The following is a 21297-nucleotide window of genomic DNA, read 5'->3' as shown; positions in this document are numbered from 1 at the left end:
TATTTTGATTGTATTACATGTTTTATTTTATTATTGTTTTATAAGGAATGATGATGATTTTGTTTTTCCAGTGTTGCACTGGATATAGATCTGGCTTCTTGCAGTTTCCAGTTCAGTTTTTATCTGCACATTCCTGTTTATACTATATGGTCATTTTGTTCTCTATTTGGTGAGGGTCTGTCTGTGTTCTGTGTATGTGACCAAGGTGAGGTATTTTGCTGGTGTGTAGTGTCTATGTAGGGATCTATAACAGCCTGGCTTGATTTGTTTTCCCAATAGGGAGGTGTATTGATGTTTTAGGGCCTGGTATTGCCTTTTCACAGGTAGGGTTGTTACAGTTTGAGTGCTGGCATTTAGTGCTGTTTTGGTCTAATACCATATGGCTCAGGTGTCTTTTTTTGCAGGGTTTTCTAGTTGGCACCACAGCTGTACATGTAAAAATAATATGCATATTGTAATATATTTACCTCAGAAGACTATGAATGTTCTTTTTTCATGTAAAATGTATTGTAAATGCATAATTGTGTGTGGTGAGGGCTGGGATAGAGGGGGGGCATGAGGCTGTAAAGTTTGCCTAGAGCGCTTATACCTTTGTAGTGACCTGAAGAGAGCCCATCACACACAGACAACCCCCCCCCCCCCCCCCCCCGACCATTCACCCATCTCTCATTTCTCAAGGGGAAAATGCTGGGGAAATGTGGGAGGCAGGTGACGGGGTTCCTGGGAGTGTGGCAAGATTGCCGGCTTCCTAGAAATATTATCACTGACATTCTGCCAGTCCTCTGGGAGCTCTGACCCCCCAATGTAAATAGGGTGCCCAAAATTGAGATAAGGTTCCCTGGGTCCCAGATCAGGCAGGGCAGGAGTGGGCTAGCTAATGAAGGCCTGATGGGAGAGGCTGGTGTAAGTGAAAGCATTAGTCAGCCACAGAGATGTCGTCATAAGCAAGCATCCCAGAATGCTAGACAAGTTTCTGACCGTTTAGAATGAAGAGAAGAAAATCTGACTCTTAGAGTAGGGGTGCTGATTTCGTGCTCGCCTCCCCAGGCCTAGGAAAAGTAGCAAGAACATAAAAAAGAGCAGGAATAGTAAAAAGAGAAATAGAGCATGACTGGGAAGCATGTATGAGTGTGTTTAGAGCAGAGGTTTCTGTAAAGGTAAGGGGAAGAAAAGAACAGAGTTACGGAGAAAGTTGGTGCTGCCCCACGTGATTCTGAGCAGCTTAGTTTAACAGGTGTAAGACTGAAAGAAAACTCGCACACAGTGAGCAAAGAAAGATTCGTTGAAGGGACAAATGAACTGTCACGGCCCAAATACCTCAGTCAGCCCTGCAAAAGAGGGTTGGCTAATGATTAACTTATAAATAAAAGTTGACCAGAAAGAAAAGAAAGTAACAGTAATTTTCATCATACTCACATCCCTTCATGACAAAGTTACCAAATTGAAATTTAAGGCAAGAGAGACGCATTCGTCTATGAGCAATGAAATCATTAAGTAGCAAAGTAATAACTGTAAGTTATAAGTGAAGCAAGGTTTTAGTGTGCAGAGTATGATGGTGTGTATGACTACAGATGCTGTTCCTTCTCATAGAACAGAGTGTTTTAATTATTATTATCTTTCATTTTATAAAGCTAGTTAACACTAAAATGTTGGAACCTTATACCTAGGGAACTCACCACACAACTAGTCTGAGGAAGAAGCTCTTTTTGGTTTTGTATAAGCTGGGCTAGTAGGAAGAAGATTGGAAGAGCCAGAAAGAAAAGACCAAAAACATATACAGGAAGAGACAAAAGATACAGAAAAGAGCACACAGAAAGGAAACACACTAACATAAAGCATAAGTCATATGCTTACCTGAGCAGGATCCTAAGAATGCTCTTGTTGGCCTAAAAGACATAAAAAAAGACACAGACTCAGTTTTTTAAGGAAAATCATTATTAAGAAGAAAATAGTTATTTTAAGAGTTAAAGAAGATAGGCAAAAGTACTTATCTAATAGTATTTGTTCCATTGTCTTCTTGATAAGCTTACGTACATCTCGGTCTGTGTGAAAGTGGAATTAATACCTGTGTAAAGAGAGAAAATATAGAAAGAGTATTACAGTATAAGTAAAATTATTAGAAAAATGTATTTCACTGTAAGAATAATGATTTAACTTTAATAAAAATAAACTGTTCATTTGCATAATACTGTGAAGTGAATCATATCTGTTGTATTTACATATCCTTGCCTCCTCTTCCTAGCTTGCAGGAAATTGTTGGGTGAGTTGTGGACCTCTATCCCTGTAGGAGACCTAGTTGGGAGGAGGGAATAGTAAACTGCACCTTGTGGTAAAGACCTGAGAACTTGCTGCTCTGGTCACATGACTACACTCTTAACATCAATCTCGGCCATGACAGCTGTCTTCACCCTGCGGGGCAGCGGTTTACATTTGCTTTCCCATTCTGTAGCATTTCAAATCACCAAACGAGCCAGACTCTAAGGGGGGGGCCTCTTTGGCCCTCTTGATTCGACCCTGTGCTGTGCCTTGAGAGGGGGAGGCTCCATCTCATCCCTTACCTTAGGTCATAGGCCTCATTTTCCAAAACAACATCAAATCCTTTTTGGGCCTGTGTGTCAGATTGTTCACAGATGTACCTCAGCTGACACAGGCTAAGGGGAAAGATTTCTTAGCCTTGTGATAAGTTACTCAGATGGAGGATATCTTTTGTTTGAGGTACCCTGAAAAATGTTTGATTTCTTGTAAAGATGCTGTTTACATATTCTGAGAACCTTCTCAGCTATCTGTACATCACTTCCTGAATCTCTTTGCATGTTTCTCATCAGCATCTGAACCTGGAGACACAGAGGCCAATATGCAGCCGCTGAGCTGAATATTGGTTGTCCTATGGCACAACCAAAGTTAGCCACATAACTTATGCAGCTAACTCTGCACCTCCCACCCGCCCCTGGAATGCCCCTGACTTATTCTAGAATTTTTCAGTTATCCATCTTAAATGTCTTTGGAATATCGACTTCTATGTAGTCATTTCTTCCCCCCTCCTCCCCTTTGTCTGTCATTCATTGTTTACAAAGTTTGCTGTAGCTGTACCTTGCTCTTTCAACTAGTTTTGTGTTTATGTATTATGAGCCTGACTTTCAAAAGCATTTACACGCTTAAAACTGGGTTTACATGTGTGAATGCACTTTACTCATGTAAGTGAGCTTTTGAAAATTGCTACAATATCTGCCAATGAATTGTCCATAAATTATACATGTGTAAGTGCATGTAATGCAGGTAATGGCTTTTGAAAATAACTATGATAGTATGTTACCGTTATATTGAAAATTCACCCATATTAGTTTATTTTTGTTGAACTCCTTTCTTTTTTAGGAAAACTCATGCTAAAATTATGGAAATAGTTTTTCCTGGCATGTAGACAGATGGACTCAGGACCAGTGGGTTTATGCTCAACCCTGCCACAATATATATAGCCCTGCAGTGACCCCAGCCTGCCAGTATTCTCAGTCTCCAGCAGATGGTGGATGTGCTTCTCCCTATGGGGATTGCTTCAAGCTTTTTGGAAGGAGAAATTTGAAATTCTAAATTAAGGAAAAGAAAACCCGCTCTCCTCCGGTGATACCTAAAAGTCCCTCCCCCAGTTGAGAATTCCTTAGGTGATTTCCGTGGTCCCTCAAAGGTGTGCCTTGGTCCAGTAGCTGGGTTTCCAGGCGTGGACTTAGCTGCTAGTTTAGCTGAAAGGCAGCAGGTGCAGGAGGTTGAGCGTGGCGGTGATGGCAGATGCCCTCTCCCCCCTGTAGCTAGAGACCGTCTCTGTACTCAGCCAGAAAGTTCAAGTAAGGTTTAAGGAAAAAAAAAAAGTTTACCTTTGAATCATAGACAATTAGAGGGGTTTCAGGACTTCCTCAGGTCTCCATGCTTAGGGCGCCATACCGACGTTGGTTCCCGCTCCCCTTGGGGTTGGGGAACTGGGCAACTTGGTGGGTTGAGCGGCCCCTGGTAGGCTAGGCCCTGCACTTAGGATTTTTTCTTGCACGTTGTGCAGTAGGCTGTAGTGGCATTTTTCGTGTGCTCCTGTGCATGCTCTGCTGCCTTCTACAGGCCGTTGATGTGCGCAGTGCATCGGTTCTGCACACGTGTTGTGCGCTCGATTTTTGGGCGCTCTTTTTACACGCACAAATTGTAAACTGTTCTGACGCTTAGCTTAGTACACATGTTGTGCGTGTGCCTTCCTTCTAGGTGCTTATTTCTAGGTGCACATTCCCTTTTGAGCCATTCAGACACACGTTTACCACCGCGATGGCACCAGTAAGCAAGAAGCCTTAGTGTCTTCCTATTTGTGTTGCCTATTATATTAGGGCTTCTCAGCCTGACCAGGCTTCTAACGTATGTCAGCGCTGCTCAGACGCTCAGGGAGAGTTGTCTTCCTCTGATTTTGTTAAGCCTGGCTCCTCCCATTCTGATGATGGGTTGGTCACAGGCTTGACTGGAGGGAAGTCAGACCTTGGTTCTCCCTTGATTGGCTCCTCTGCTGGCGAGGGCAGTTCTGTGGAACCAGCTCCAGTTCCTTCTGGGCTTGGTGTGGATCCGGCTGCCTTTTCTTGGGTGGAATTTTTTCAAGGCTTACAAGTTTTTTTTCAGGCGCAGCCCTCTGCTTCCTCCATTCCTGTCCAGTTGGACCCTCAGCTGGTGGCTTCTCCCTCTTCCAGTCCTATGCTTAAGCATCAAGAGCTCACCTTGGCTCCCTGCGGATGATCCAGACAGGAATCTGGATGGCACTGATGATGAGGTTGATCCGGATTCCCTGGAAGATGGGGAAACTCCTCCAGGACTGGAACTGTATCAAACCATGTTGCTGTTCTTTTGTAGAGATGAACTGCTGGCTCTGATTTCCCAGATTTTGAATCAGCTGGGTGTCCCTGGTTCGGATGCCATGTCTGAGCTGAGGAAGAATCCCAATTTGGTTTCCTTACATAAAGCCTCTTTTTTTTCCCTATAATGGATGCCATTCAGGAATTGATTGATCTGGAATGGGATTCCCCAGAGGCAAATTTTAAAGGGGGTCGGACATTGGAAGGCCTGTACCCTCTGGATCCAGCTGTGAGAGAGCGTTTGCATTTTCCAAAAGTGGCTGCACTGGTATGTACTGTCTCTATGGGGATAGTCGTCCACTTAGAGGGAGGAGCAGCCTTGAATGTACATGATAGAAGGATTGAGGCTATTCTTAAGCAAGCCTTTGAGGCAGTGGTGATGTCTTTACAGATTGCTTCCTGTTGCGCCCTAGTGGCGCGGTCTTGTCTGCTTCTCTCTCAGGAGGTTGATGAGTCTGTAGGGAATTCTAGAGCAGTTAAGGAGCCTGCTGCCACCTTTTTAGCAGATGCAGGCTGAGATTTGGTTCGTACCTCAGCCAGAGATGTGGCTTCAGTGATAGCAGTGAGGCATCAACTCTGGTTGCAAAATTGGTCAGCTGAAGCAGCCTCCAAAGCTAATCTTACCAAGATGCCTGTTAAAGGCTCACTGTTATACGGGAGCGAATTGGAGAAACTAGCCAGTAAGTGGGGCGAGTTTCTGGTTCCTTGGTTGCTGGAAGATAGGAAGCAGTTACAGCTCCTTTGTTTTGAGGTGTCATCTCCAGGGTTCCAGACGGTTTCTCCCTACAGAGGATCGACCTTTCAGTGAACTCAGCCTTTCGGTAGGTCTCAGTCTTTTCTTCTCCTATAGAACAAGAGAGGAACGAGCTCTGGTAGTTGACCTCCCCAAGCTTCCCAATGAGGATTTTCCAGCCCACCTTCCGGAACAAGAGATGGGACGTGTCTCTCTCTTTTATCGAAGGTGGGTCGAGATCATGTCAGACCAGTGGGTGATGAAGATGATACGAAAAGGGTATGCACTGGAATTTCGCAGTATTCCTCAGGACGTGTTCATGGTGTCCCTTTTCCACTCCCCGCAGCAGAAGCAGGCAGTGGAGTTCACGTTTCAAAGCATCCTCAGGCTGAGGGCTGTGGTTCCAGTGCCCAAGTCTCAAGATTGTATGGGGCGATATTCCATTTCTTTTGTTGTGCCCAAGAAGGAGGGCTCCTTTCGTCCCATCCTGGATCTCAAGAGGGTCAACCGTCATTTCAAAGTGACTCATTTTCTCATGGAAACCTTATGCTCTGTAATAATGGTGGTGCAATTGGGGGAATTTCTGACCTTGTTGGATCTGCTGGATGCTTAACTTCATATTCCCATCCGATTGGAACACTATTGCTTTCTACGTTTTACGGTGTTGAGGCGCCACTGTCAGTTTCAGGCGCTGCCCTTTCGTCTAGTCACTGCTCCCAGAACATTTTCCAAGGTTGTGGTGGTGGTAGTGGCGGCTTTGCGAAAAGAAGGGATCCTTTTACACCTGTATTTGGATGACTGACTGATTGGAGCCAAGTCTCAGGAAGAGCGCTGCCTGGTAACTCCCAAGTTGATCTCCTTATTGCAGGATTTCGGTTGGTGGTGAACCTGATCAAGAGCAATCTTCAGCCATCCCAGTCGTTGGAGTATCTGGCGGTCCGGTTCGACACTGAGCAGGACAGAGTTTTCCTACCAGAAGTTTGGATTCAGAAATTGATGTCTCAGGTGCATCAGTTGGTGAATACCATATGCCAGATGGTGTGGTCCTGGCGCATATGCATCTTCTTCAGTGCTCTCTGCTGTCTAGTTGGAACCTGCAATCTCAGGACTATGCACTTCGTCTCCACTTGCCAATGGAAATCTGTTCCCACCTCCAGTGGTGGTTGCTGGAGGAGTATCTGAGAGAGGGAATATCCTTGTCCTCTCCAACCTGGTTTGTACTCATGAGAAATGTGAGTCTCTGTGGTTCTGGGGCTCACCGTCTGGAGTTAAACGGCCCAAGGACATTGGAATGCCGAAGAGTCCTGCTGGAACATTAATTTCCTGGAAGCTCAGGCTGTATGGCTGGCATGCTTGCAGTTCAGCCACAGGCTGCGGGATCAAGCAGCTCGTGTGATAACAGTGGCCTATATCAATTGCTAGGGGGGATCTTAGAGCCAGCAAGTATCACAGGAAATAGACCATCTTATGGAATGGTCAGGAGGTAATCTGCAGATGATCTCGGCCTCTCACATTGCACACTTTCTCAGCAGGAAGAGTCTGTACCCAGGTGAGTAAGTGGTGTCAGCTGAGGCATTTCAGCTGATTGTAGATCACTGGGGCCTTCCGTTCCTAGACCTGCTGGCGACTTCTCGCAATGTGAAAGTTCCTAGATTCTACAGTCGCAGGAGAGATCCATGGTCCATGGGAATAGATGCTCTCATACAGGTCTGGCTGGAAGGCAGGTTGCTTTATGCTTTTCCTCTGTGGCCCTTGCTGGGCAGGATAATTCGTTTAGATCGCAGGCCACAGGGGGTTAGTACTCCTGGTGGCACTGGACTGGCCTAGGCATCCATGGTATGCAGATCTGCGAAGACTCCTGGTAGAGACCCCTCTTCGCCTTCCGCCGCACATGGATCTGTTATAGCAGGGACTGGTTCTTCACGAGGATCCAAATCTGTTTTGTCCTACGGTTTGGCCCTTGAGAGGGCTCGCTTGTAGAAGCATTTCATTTTTTCATTTATTAAAATTTATTAAACGCCTAACACAAAAAGGTCTAGGCGATTTACAACATAAATACATAATATCATTAAAACAACAACATGACAAAAAAAAACACAACACATAAAGTTTCATAGAACCCACAGTCTCAACAATGTTATGTGAACACATAATGCAATTATATTCAAAGATAAATTCTAAATCATACCTAAAAAAGGTATGAAAATCTGTCACAGTCATAGATTCTAGAAAATACTAAAGACCCAATGGAGCAGAAATTCTTTCAAAAGATTCCATAAAGATGGAGCAACAATTGTAAACGTCTCTCTCGTATAGAATAGACTAGCTTGCCGCACAGAAGGAATATCATCAAGCAAGTTTAGTTGAGAAGATATCAAACCTCTAGTTGGTTTATAAATACGCAGCAATGCATTTGCCCAATGAGAACCATCCAGACTGAGAAGCTTAAACACGATCATTACAATTTTAAATTCAATGCATTCATGCACAGGTAACCAATTCAATTTACAAAGGATTGGCGAAATATGTTCGGTCTGTTTTGTAAGAGAAACCAACCGGGCAGCAGCATTTAGTAAAAGTTGCATAGGTTACAGCGTGATCTTGGGTAACCCTATAAACAGACTGTTACAATAATCTAGATGTGGAAACATTATAGAACGAACTACAGTCAGAAAAATTTGAAGAAATTTCCTGAATAAAAACAGTTAAAACTAAAAAAAAAAAAAAAAAATCATGATCATAGAAAAGATGCCTTAAACTAGCAATCAAACGAAGCTTAAAAAAACCCAGTTTGGATAACAGCTCTAACCTGTGATTTAAAGGACAAGGACGCATCAAGCAAAATTCCCAGACTCTTTAAGGGCTTAGTAATAGAGAATGAAATATTATCAATCACAATGAACTCTTGATCAGATTTAACATGAGGAGAATGAATTAACAATATTTCGGTTTTCTTAGTATTCAAGGATAATTTGTTTTGTTTTAACCAACATTTTATCGAATCAATACACAGTTGAAGCAGATCTACAGTTTCTTGCCAAGACTTCTGCACCTTGATTTAGAACTGTATATCATTGGTGTACAGTTTATATCCGTCCATAATAATGGCCGCCAATGTTGTGATAGAGGCAAGATATACATTGAATAATGTGGCCGATAAAGCCGACCCTTGTGGCACCCCTGTTTTTAACTGTTGTGAGGCAGAAGATTATTGATTCAGCCTGAATACTTGGTTCCAGTCAGTGAGATAGCTCTTAAACCAGGAAAAAACTACATCTGTTATATCGCATTCACGAAGGCGGTATAATAAAATCTCATGATCAAAAGCAGAATAAATATCTAATGATACCAAAAGAAACTGTTGTCCCTGATCTAATCTACGTTTAATAGAATGTATCAATGATATAAGAAGAAGCTCAGTACTTAAGCCTCGTCGAAAACCAAATTGATGCGGATTTAATACTACATTATTTTCAAGAAATCCTGCCAGTTGTTTGAGGACAGCACCTTCAATAATTTTTGCAATAAGCGGAAGAGAAGAAATCGGTCTGTAATTGACTGGATTATTAGCATCTAAATTCAATTTTTTTTTTAACAATGGTTTTACCATCGCAGTTTTTCATAAATCAGGCATTACTCCGGTCGCAAGAGAAGAGTTCATTATATGAGAAATTGAATGGTTATTCCTCTGTGGTGATTGCCATCTTGCTTCATGCTCACAAGTTCTCCACTTCCTTGGCTTATGTGCAGGTTTAGAGAGTTTTTGAGGCCTGGTGTGAGGAGCGGTATGCTTTTCCTCGTTCAGTTAAGATCCTACTCATTCTGGATTTTTTGCAGGATGGATTGAATAGAGATTGGCCCTTAATTCTGTGAAGGTGCAGGTTCCAGCTCTTGTGTGTTTCAGAGGTCCGGTGAATGGTGTTTCCTTGTCATCTTATCCTGATGTGGCCTGTTTTTTGAAGGGAGTGAATCATTTTAGGCCTCCTTTGAGATTACCGGTTCCATTGTGGAGTCTTAACTTAGTGCTGGATTTTTTCCAACCTCTGCATATCCTTTCCTTTCGGTTGTTGTCCTTGAAGACTGTATTCCTGGTGGTTATATGTTCAGTGAGAAAAGATTTTGAACTGCAGATGTTGTCTTGCCGGGAGCTGTTTCTTCAGGTGACTCTGGGGGCATTACAGCTGCGTACTGTTCCATCCTTCTTGCCCAAGGTAGTCTCGGACTTTCATTTGAATCAGTCCATCTCCTTGCCATCCCTGGTTAAGATCAGGGATGTGGAGGAGTATGGTTTTTTTCGCTCCTTGGATGTCAAGCAACTTGGGCGGTATCTGGAGGTTTCTGAAACTTATCGAAAGACGGATCACCTGTTTGTTCTCTGTGGCAGGAGTAAGCAGGGTGCTCTGGCTTTGCGGGCTACCATAACTCGTTTGATTTAGGAGGTAGTCACGGCTGCATATGTGGCTGCTGAAAAGCCATTGCCTACTCAGGTTAGGACTCATTCCACTAGGGTTCAGGCAGTGTCATGGGAGGAGGTTAGTTTGTTGTCTCCCGTCGATATCTGCCAAGTTGCGACATGGTCCTCCTTACACACTTTTTCCAGGTTTTATCATCTGGATGTGCAGGCCCGGGAGGTTGTAGCTTTTGCACATGCGGTGTTGACTGGACTACAGGCAGCCTCCAACTCTGTTGGGGAGTAACTTTGGTACATCCCACTGGTCCTGAGTCCATCTGTCTACATGCTAGGAAATAGAGAAATTACTTACCTGATAATTTTGTTTTCCTTAGTTTAGACAGATGGACTCAGCTTCCCGGCCTTGACTATGGGGCTCTGGATCCCAAGGGATTACTGGTAAGTGTTCATCCAATCCCTAGCTTGGGGTACCTAGAATCTTACGTGAGTTCAATGTTTGTGGTTGGTTGAGTACTGTTCTGGTTACCTCTTTTTAATCATGTTTTAATCAAGTTTTTTTTGTTAGTCTGTCCACAGTTGCTTTTGCAGAGAATACTGGCAGGCTGGGGTCACTGCAGGGCTATATATACTGTGATGTCAGCTTGCTCCATCTCCATCTGCTGGCAATGGAGCATAAACCCACTGGTCCTGAGTCCATCTGTCTATACTAAGCAAAATGAAATTATCAGGTAAGTAATTTCTCCATTTTGTACTTTTTCTATTATATAGTTTTGGCCTTTGTAACCTGTATATTATGTGGTGTTGGAAATGTCACATGCATGAAATATAATAAGTGGGGGAAAAAAGAAGAGAGATCTTAGAGGCCGATATTGAAAAGTTTTCTCCTGCTATCTTTGCAGTTATCACTCTATCTTGCTGTTTTGATGTCTCTCCCTAGGTAAAAAAAAATTGCCTGCACAGCATGTCACTGGAGAAAAGAGAGATCTGACAGTGCAATTTAACTTGAGCCACTCTGCGCTGATAATCTGTGCTGGTTGGCCAAAGTTATCTGAGCAATTGTTTGGCCACTTAGCAGGCCTAAAGTTAGCTGGATAACCTTAGCCAGATATCTTACTCACACAGCAGCTTTTTGAATATGGATCTCTTAGGTACCAGCCAAAACCTTTTAGAGACAAAGGAAATATACTTACTTTTTTAGCATTTGAGGGAAAAGGGGAGGAGTTCACTGTTTTGTTGCCTATTTTTTCCTTTTCCTTTATTTGTACTTTTTTCTTTTCTTTATTCTCTCCTTTCAGCCTCCTCCTTCCTCTCTCATAGTGTCTCTTCTGTTGGGCACTAGGCACCCTGGATCTTTCTAGCTTTCAGGCCGATACAGAACGGTGCGCTCGGCTGAGCGCACCGTTTAGCCCCATTTGGCCACGCGTTTTTGACGCGCTATTATTACCCCTTATACTGCGCATGGAAAACACGTGGCCAACACCCCCCCCCCCCGAAACTAATAATGCTCATCACATGCAAATGCATGTTGATGAGCCTATTAGTTAGTCACCCGCAATACAGAAAGTAAAATATGCGGCCAAGCCGCACATTTTACTCTCAGAAATTAACACCTGCCTTAATTTCAGACTCAGCTTCCCGGCCTTGACTATGGGGCCGGCTCTCCCTCCGACTTAATGTAACGATATTAAGTCGGAGGCCCCAAAAATTAAAAAAAAAAAAAAATCTGCACGCGGGTTGGAAAACGGGCGCTCAAGTTTGCCAGCATCTGTTTTCCAAACCCATGGCTGTCAGCGAGTTCGAGAGCCAACGCCGGTAAAATTAAGCACGGGCCCTAATTTAAATAAAGAATTGTGCGCTCAGGAGAGGTGCCTGGGTGTGCGTCAGGAGAGCGGGCACTCGCTTCGAAGCGCCGGCTCTCCCGCGGACTTTATTGAATGAGCCTGAGTGTAAGGATGTTAGAGTTTATGGCTAATATTGTTTGCATTCTCTCTTGTCGTTCAACTTGTTAGAATGCTAATTACCTCTGTACTATGAATGCCTTTCTGTTTATGGTTCAGTAAACAGCTCCTAAATGGAAGGAAAGTTCAATGCCCATGTTTGTTATTAAATGGGTCAAAAGGTCCAAAGAGGCTGTGGATTTTGTTTTCTGGTTCTTAATTGCAGCAGCAGATCAATCTGAAATCAGGGATCAGCCCAGGATGAAAATCTCTTTAGGCCCAGAATGGATCATGCTAATGTTGCTTCCAAATCTTTTGAGTCAATTAACATAGCTTAATTTATTTTCATTAGAGCTATTCTACCTGGTGAAACAGTCATTTATTCTAGCTTAAGTATTTTTTTTAAAACGTACAGAAGGCAGTAGATGGATTGGCTTATGCTGTTGGATACTTAGTGTTCACCTAGGCTAGTGCCATGTGCAGGTTATTTAGAAGAATAAATGAGTTCTTCCTGAGATGTAGTCTGGAAGATCCCTTCCTCCGCCCTAGGTTGGCAACACCACCGGACAAAGGAAGCTGCTTCACACACAATTATTTCCATGCAATATTACACCTTTCCCTAGGAAAGGCACAAAGGAAATTACAAAGAAAACTGTGAATTGCAATACGTATGTCGGGGTGTAGGGCAGGAGGGGGACATAAGAATATCATAAAGCTGGGAACTGGTACAATACAAAATTGTATAGATAGCAAATCACGGTACACACTGACTTCCTAGATTAGAGATGATACTGAGCCAAAAGCACAGCACATCAAAGTAGAACACTTTTCATAGTTAAGGGAGGATACAAAGCTGAAAGATAGGCAGAGATACTGACCTCCAGCTTGGCTGAATGACCAGGTTTAGATTCTTTTACTTTTTTAAAGAAAGAGTAACAGGTTTCCTTTCATAAGTTCTGTCTAAATATTGTTCCATAAGTTGGATGCAAAGCAACTAAATGTAGGAGAGCTTTGCTTTAGCTAGTGACGGGGAAGATAAACAGATCTGATGGGAGGACCGAAGCTCCCTTGTTGGGGTGTTGTGGGCTGGATGTGAAACAAGTATTTTATTTCTTTAAAATAATTTATATTCCTCACCCTCCCAAAGTTCAGGGTGGAGTTCGGGTTTATTTACGATCAATCACACACTAATATGCCCAACCAAAACTGCACTCCAGAGACCCTCACAACAATGTATCCACTATATAAGCAATGGTCTACTGGGCATATACTTCAAAACAGTTCAAAAATGTATCCTTCATTTTTATAACTTATGATTTTACTCTTTTTTTTTATTTATGTAGGACCGACACTCAGTAGGCGTTCCAATACATCAAAGCCCCTATTAGTTTAAAGTCCACTTTACTTTATTAATATCTCCACAAACTAAAAAATGTTTTCATTTCTAACAGAAGAATGGAAAAGTGTCCCAAAAATTTGTTATATCTCGTCTTCAAGTGAGCAACACCAAATCCCAACAGTTCTTATCTTGCCACCAGGCTAACGATCTAACCCCGACATGACATCAAGTTTCGAACGCCGTTCTGCATCAGGGGATATCTCCTTATACAGGCTCACATCTCCAATTTCAAACGGGACAAACTGAATTCCCATACAAATTCTCTCTTTCCAGTCTGTCTTCATCGATCCTCAAATCGCGTCCATTCATGTGATACTTTAAACATGATGGGGGGAGAAACTGTTAAAGTACTAAACGGAAATGACATTTAAGCTAGTAAGCAGTTCTCAATTCGGTAATCATCCCAAATGAATGCCAGTTTATCAGTTCATTTAACCCTCTGGGTTGTATAGAGCCCAGTTCGAAAATCCAAAATTGTTCCTGATGTTATCGATGTTATTAGTGCAGTGTGCATGCCTGTCATAAATCAGCTCCTCCTCAGTGTTATCAGTGCAGTGTTCGCAGTAAATCAGCTCCTTCTCAGTATTGTCAGTGCAGTGTGTGCGGTAAATCAGCTCCTTTTCAGTGTTAATGCAATATGGTAAATCAGTGCCTTCTCACTGTTATCTGTGCAGCATGCACTCCTCTGGTAAATCTGTGCCCTTTCAGTGCTATCAGTACAGTGTGCACTCCTGTGGAAAATCAACTTCTCAGTGTTGTCAGTGCAGTGTGCAATTTTCTGGCAAATCAACTTGTTCTCAGTGTTATTAATGCAGTGTGTGCTCCTCTTGTAAATCAGTGTCTTCTCATTGTTATCAGTGCAGTGTGCACTCTTATAAATAAGCACCTTCTCCGTGTTATCAGTGCAGAGTGAGCTCTTCTGCTAAATCAGCCCCTTCTCAGTGTTGTTCATTTGGTATCCAGTATCTTCCTTTCTAAATCAAGTTTGTTTCATCAGTGCTTGATAAATGCACTCCTGCTCCATGGAAAATGTAATGTCCCCTTGCTTTATCCTGCTGTATTTGTGAAGTTCGGCAAGGAGAATGAGCAGAGATGGATATGCCAGTGAGTCTCTGCTTCCTCTGTATATTGCTTCTCATAGTTCCAGCTCCATAGGGTTTTTATTTGAACCATGCTGTTGTCTCTTTCAGGCATGTAATGAGTTCACCACACATGTAATGAATCTACTGCGTGAGCAGAGCCGAACCCGACCTATCTCGCCCAAGGAGATTGAGCGTATGGTGGGAATCATTCACCGCAAATTCAGCTCTATCCAGATGCAGCTGAAGCAGAGCACGTGTGAGGCTGTAATGATCCTGCGTTCCCGGTTCCTGGATGCACGGTAAGACCTATTCCAAGAGCACACATTTGGGGAAACATGTATAATTGGAAGATAGACTGCGGACAGTCTGAAGGGGTCACAATAGCTGCAACGCTTATAGAGTCCTTAACAAAGTATGAGCCATAATGTAAGTACAGCATCGACCCTTTATGGGTGCCTCCAAGATAGCTGACCTCCCCGATTTCTGGCTGCAGGATGTACAGACACTGGCCCAGTGCTAGCAGCTGGTGTCTGGCGTAACATTGCAATGGATGTTTTCTCTGGAAAATTGTCCTGCAATGCAGCAGCTCAAATTTCAGCCCAAACCTGGCTTGTTTGTAGGCCGCTCTCGCCAGGGCTTCTTACAAAGAACTCAGTCAGCAGCGTGGGCTATAGCATGGTGAGCAGTACAGACAACAGAGGTGATGGACCAGTGTTCAAACAGGAGGGAAATGGAGTTTGAACCTGAGGAGGCAGTCCGGGGTTAGAAGCAGAGTATGGGAAACTGTGGTGCAGGGTCCAGTAATCTGCAGAGTAGGAAGAAGAACCGGAGGATAGGGGGGCAGGCATCTGCAGCGTGGTATTAGACAGGGTGACAGAGAAGCAGCAGGGAAAGCTGTAAGAGTTCAAGAACAGAAGGCTTGACCCGGACTGTTAGGAGTGGAAATGTGTTTATGTATTGATTTGGATTTATTACCCTTTTTGAATAAGACATTCACCCAGGACGGGATACAAGATATTAGAATGGCAGCATGCAATCAGAGACCAGTACCAGTTCTAATCTGTAAGTAAGGAGTAAATTTGAAAGAAAGCTGCTTGGGAGCAGGTGAGAGGAAGGGGCAGCTTTTACAGATATGGATGCTGATGCTAGAGATGTCGGGTCGTAAGGCAAGAGTGAGGAATCCAATATAACCCGAGGACCCCTGTCTATGGCAGAAAGAAAAGGAAAATTGTTTTAGCTATTTATGAAATCAGCTGCTTTGGTAGCCTCACAAAAGATTGCTCCTGTGGTATCTTGGGAGTTAGCAGCTTGGGAAACAGCCAGGAGTAATAAGGAGACAGATTCTGGCTGTTTCCTTTATGTGCAATTTATTTGCAGTGAAAAGCAAAATCAAACAATCCCATCTGGCTTCGATACCAACCCAGTGTGAGTCTCCTCTACAACTCCAAGCTGAAGCATTTCCTTCACTTCAGTCTCACTGGCACGGCATCTGATCTTGGGAATCCAATAGAGTTATCTCTGCACCACAACTCCAGGGGGCATAATGATGTTATGCTAAACCAGGTGAATACTACATGGTAAGTTTGAGAAGATCTCCTTGTTTTGCTTCACCAGCTGCTTTAAATCACCTGTCTGTGCAGTGGACAGCTGATCTCCGAAAGGAATCTAGGTTTGATCCACTTCAGGACCACTCTCTGGACCAAACACTTCTTATACCACTCCGTACACCTGTGGAATCAATTTCTTCAGAGGGTTTACATGATAGATTTGAGTTTTCTTTTATCTGGCTGGATTATTTTGTACTCCACGGGCCCTGTTTTCTCCAAAGCTTCATAGGGACCGAGCCAACTGGTTAACAACTTGCTTTCCAAAGACTGGAGAAAGACAAGGATGTGATCCCCTGGCTGGAATACTTTGGACTGTGGGACATTTGTAAGCTCAGGTTGGGCAGCCTGAGCCTTCTCTAGGCATAGATAGGCCACCTCCCCACCTTTTTTTTTAGATGACCCTGCAGTCCAAGAACGTTGTTCATGAGGTTTTGCCAAGGGTTCCCTTTGTCTTCCCAAGTTTCCCTACTTATGGGGGGTCATTTACTAAGCATTTTTCCCATAGACACAAAATGGGAGATAATCTTTAGAAAATAGGCTCCTATGTTCAAGAATCCTTTCGGCCTCCTTCCATACAGTAATTCAAAAAGGGAAAACAACAATCGAGCTCTGGGGCACTTTGCGGATTGCGAACAGCGCATAGGGCAGCAAGGAGTTTGTGACATCTTCATCCATACTTTTCCCCTCTGTTTGCTTGAGCATCTGTTTGAAGCGCTGAATGAGGCCATCGGTCTGCAGATGATAGATCGAGGTGTGCTAAGTTGTTTCATTACCTTGGATATGAACGGTGTCCTCTGATAGATCAGAATCTCCTTGGGCAGCCCAAGTTGTGAAAAAACTTCCATTAGGGCGGTCGCCACTGTTGGGGTCTTACTGTTCCGTAGTGGTACTGTTTCTGGATATCTTGTGGCATAGTCTAGAATGACGAGGATGTACTTATTTCCTTGAGTAGATCTCTACTGGCCCCACAGGTACATGCCAACCCTTTAGAAAGGGGTCTTTTGTTATGGGCATTGGTATGAGAGGTGTCATCCATATACCAGCAGGCTTTGTGAGTTAGCAGGTATGGCAGCACCGGCAATTCAGCTGAACCTGTTTATGCAGGTCCAGCCAATAGAATTGTGCCAATATTTTCTCTTCCCCAGGTGACCGCCTAGAAAGTGATTGTGCACTAGTTGTATGACCTTCTGGCAATATAGTTTGGGAGCTAGGAGTTCTAGCAATTTTCTTTCCACACTTCCCTTTGTGACTCGGTAAAGTGGTTCCCGTTTCATTACAAAACAAGGAGGACTAGAGTCTGTAACCTGCCCCCAGACTCACTTAAAGAACTCATTTTCCACCTGGGCCTGCCCGAACTCCCCAAGTTACTCCCATTTTCCCACTGAAAGGTATGACATTCTGGGAGGGTTGGTGCTCTTCCCCTGACTGACTCCCCAATTGCCTCGAAATTCGAGTCATAACTGTATTTTTCCTATCTGCATTTCCTCCAGGACTTAGGAGACTTAAGAGTCTTTATAATACAGGTCTGAGTCTTCTAAGGGTAAAGAGTTCTGGAAACTCCAATTCTTCATTATTATGGCTAGATGAACCCATTGTGAGCTGGTTCCACAGCTCTAAAGGTTTGGACAGTCCTCCCCTATCACGGGGTAAGGTAGCCAAGGAAGAACTCCCCACCTCTGTTTTCTCTTGGCTGACTAGGGTCTTCAGTTGTACCTTACTTGTTGGATACTGCCATTGGTCCCTGTAGATGCATGCCAGGGTCGCTGCTCTGTTGTCGTAAATCTAGATCAGCTTTGCTAATTCTTTGGACGAGTGTTTTCACACTCCTAGAGTCTGCTAATGCTTGGGTTGGAAAACTATCAAGCTCCACCACAATCACAAAAATAGAGATTTCCTGGCTAGGAACATCCACAAAATTAGAAAAGTGTGGGGCCACAGTATTAACGTCCATTGGTTCATTTTCCCTGCGGGGACAGTCTCATGCAAAAGGGCCCCTCTTTTGGCAACTAAAACGTGATACCACGGGTTTTTGTGGTTGAGGTGAAAAGTCCAGCCTGCCTGGCTCCACCTGCTGTCAAGGTCTCCTGTCCTTAAGACTCTGGTGTCTTCTGTCTGGGTGGGGAAGTCTCCCCTGAGCCTGTGGTGATTTGAGGTATGGACTGAGCTTGGTAATAGGCCTTTACCATCTTCAATGCCTTCTCTAGCATAAGATTTGGATGTCGGCACACCCACTTCCGGATAGAGGGTTCTAGGTCATCTAGGAACTGTTCCAGCAAAACCACATTGGCTATCTCCATTCCAGTCTTCTCTTCTGGGTGCAGCCACTTCTAAGCCACATCCTTAAGTTGGTGGAAAAGATTCCATATGTTTTCTTCTGGCTAAAGAACTTTTTGCTGAAACCACTGTCTCTGTAGGGTTTCGGGATAAGTCCTGCCCTCTTTAGGATGGGTGTTTTGACCGGCATATGTAGCCCTTCCCTCTGGATTGGAGTTTGGAAGGCAGCTTGACTGCTCCCTGTAAGGAGGTTCCCCAGATAGTCCATCTATCTTCAGGCCATCCTGCCAAATAAGTGGTCCGTTCAAAGTTCTTAAAGAAAAACACTGTGTCTTTTCCCAGCGCCATTTTAAGTACAACTGGTTACAAGGGAGGTGGCCAGTTCATAGCTGTCTCTATGGCCTGTGCTTACCTGAGTTAGCAATGCGTTTTGCTGCATAACTTGTTCTTGCACAGCCTGCTGCCCTGTAGCAAGGATCTTTATCACATGCTTCATCTTCTCCGCTTTCCTTCAAACTGTGTATCTCTCAAGAGAATGGAGAGGAAAACACAACAAAATAAAAAACACTGCTGTCCTTGCTCACTACTTAAACCCTGACTGTACAGGTAGGGCCAGCCCCCTTTGCCTATTATATTTTCAGCTGGGTGAGTGGAACTAGAAGCGCCCAGGAGAATACATCCCATGATACTGAGGGAGCTCAGAGATGTGCTGGTAGGTCCGTTGAAAGACCTTTTCAATAGATCCATGGAAAAAGGTGTGGTTCCATGAGATTAGAGCAAGAGCGGTGGTGGTCCCATTTCACAAGAGTGGGAGCAGAGAGGAGGCTGGAAACTACAGGCCGGTTAGCCTCACCTCGGTGGTGGGAAAAGTAATGGAGTCACTGCTGAAAGAAAAAATAGTGAACTATCTACAGTCAGAAGAATTGCCGGACCAGAGGCAGCATGGTTTCACCAGGGGAAGGTCCTGTCACAAATCTGATAGATTTTTTTTGATTGGGTGACCAAGAATTTGATGTGATGTGATTTACTTGGATTTCAACAAAATATTTTATATGGTCCCGCATAGGAGGCTTGTGTTGCGATCCCTCCTGTGCTGCGCCACAGGAGGCATCTTACCTTTTTCTTTGGAGGCCGCTCCGAAGGCAGGGCCTCGCCTACGTACTATCCAGGATTTGCTCCTGGGCCTGGGATGCCTCGATGTTCTTGGGGCCTGCCTGTGGCTTGCTTGGCTCTGCTTGGAATTCCTGGTTCGGGGCCATGCCCTCTCCCTAGGGGCCAGCCTGCAGCACTGTTCCTCCGTTATAGGGCCAGTGAGGGGCAGTCCAGGTGTACTCCTCCCAGGGAGTTGCCTGCATACAGCAGTATAAAAGGACTTTCACTTCAGTTCCTGTTTGCCTTCGGATCGGGTTCCACAGTTGCCTGTGTCTTCAGACCGATCCAGGTCCTCCGTGGTCGTCTTTGCTTCGATGGCTCCCTGTCCTGTGTCTCTGCTTGTTTCCTTGATGTTGGTTCCAGATGTTCCTAGATGTTTGTTCCTGTTCCAGTTCCTGATGTTCCAGCTTACTTCAGACTGCCAGGAGTGCAGTATCCCACCTCTTCCCTGCGCTCGTCCCGTTCTCAGCGTGGTCCGCGACCAGCCTCCTCGGGCTGTGTAGGGCGCGCAGTGGGACAGGGTGGTCCGCAACCAGCCCATTGGATCCGCCCGTGTCGGTGGGCTGAGTAGGACGCCCTGAGAGACAGTGCCAATGTTCTCCTTCCCAGCCCTCGTCTGATGTCCTCGCTTCAGCCCTTGTCTGTGATGTCTTCTGTGTTCTAAGGACTCTGTCTGCCCTTGTCCTCTGTCCGGCCTTCTGCCCATGCCGTTACCCAGCGGCAGGTCCGAAAGGGCTTGGAACAGTCGGAGGACAGTTCATCAATCAATATTACGTTGTTGGTTGTCTTGGGCGTGCAGGTCTGGCTGAGGGTCAGACCCTGTTCTCTATTCCTTGCTTCAGCTAGGCCTTGCCTGGTTCTCCATGCTCGCACCAGCTCACCTCCCACGGTGTGGCTTGGGGCTCCTCCCTGAGTTCTGCCGTGGCCCAAGGGCTTACCCCATCTGCTTTAGAGGAGACCGCGCTCCTCGCGCTCGCAACAGAATCCGAAGGCCTCCAAGCCCTCGGTTCGTACAGCAGCCGGAGGACAAGCTCGCAACAGCTTGTGAATAAAATGAAAAGCTTGATATTTAGCACTAAGGTGATGGAATGGACTACAAACTTGTGACTTACAGGAGACAGAGTGTAATGGTAAATGGAACCTACAGTGAAGAGAGAAGTGTTTTAAATGGAGTTCCACAGGGATCAGTTTTAGGACCAGTTCTGTTCAATATAAGGCTTGGGGGTAACCAGCAGTGAGTGGCAGTTAGTACAATAATAAACTTGCTGGAAGGACTGGTTGGATCATTTGGTGTTTTTTTTTTTTTTTGCCATCATTACTTTGTTACTGAGTATGGGTCTCCAGAGCGAGGTATCCTGGAACTAGACAAATGAGGGCTTTGGGGACCCCCACAGTGCCCTTGGACTGGAGCCTCTGTTTCCATGGGGGTGCCGAGGTTGGAGAGGACTCAAGGTAAATGTTACCAGCTTGATGGTCAGCTCTGGCTGTGGCTCACTTTAGTACACCTGAGGAAATTAAAAAAAAAAAAAAAACACCCACAAAATTCCTTCCAGCAGGGAGATTGCAAACCTTTGGCAGTGAAAAGGTTGTAAAAAGAGAAATGAAGAGCTTGAAAGTCTAGTGAAAGTTTTTAGAACATTTTAGTGAACATAAGAACATAAGAAAATGCCATACTGGGTCAGACCAAGGATCCATCAAGCCCAGCATCCTGTTTCCAACAGTGGCCAATCCAGGCCATAAGAACCTGGCAAGTACCCAAAAACTAAGTCTATTCCATGTAACCATTGCTAATGGCAGTGGCTATTCTCTAAGGGGCGGATTTTCAGCGCCC

At 44.6% G+C, this 21297-nt stretch overlaps 1 protein-coding gene across 7 annotated transcripts in view; it reads left to right on the top strand.

Moving 5' to 3' along the window:
- PBX1 (PBX homeobox 1) overlaps positions 1 to 21297 on the top strand; it is a 704885-nt gene that overhangs the window by 473987 nt on the left and 209601 nt on the right. For all 7 annotated transcript variants that reach the window (XM_029617584.1, XM_029617583.1, XM_029617579.1 and 4 more), the window contains exon 4: positions 14542 to 14732. In XM_029617584.1, the coding sequence (XP_029473444.1) occupies positions 14542 to 14732 (191 nt within the window). The remainder of the gene's footprint in view (positions 1 to 14541; positions 14733 to 21297) is intronic.

This window comes from Rhinatrema bivittatum, chromosome 10 (assembly GCF_901001135.1).
Source record: "Rhinatrema bivittatum chromosome 10, aRhiBiv1.1, whole genome shotgun sequence".
Lineage (NCBI taxonomy): Eukaryota > Metazoa > Chordata > Amphibia > Gymnophiona > Rhinatrematidae > Rhinatrema > Rhinatrema bivittatum.
Note: the sequence above shows the minus strand (reverse complement) of the source record. Positions and strands in the feature narration are given on the sequence as shown.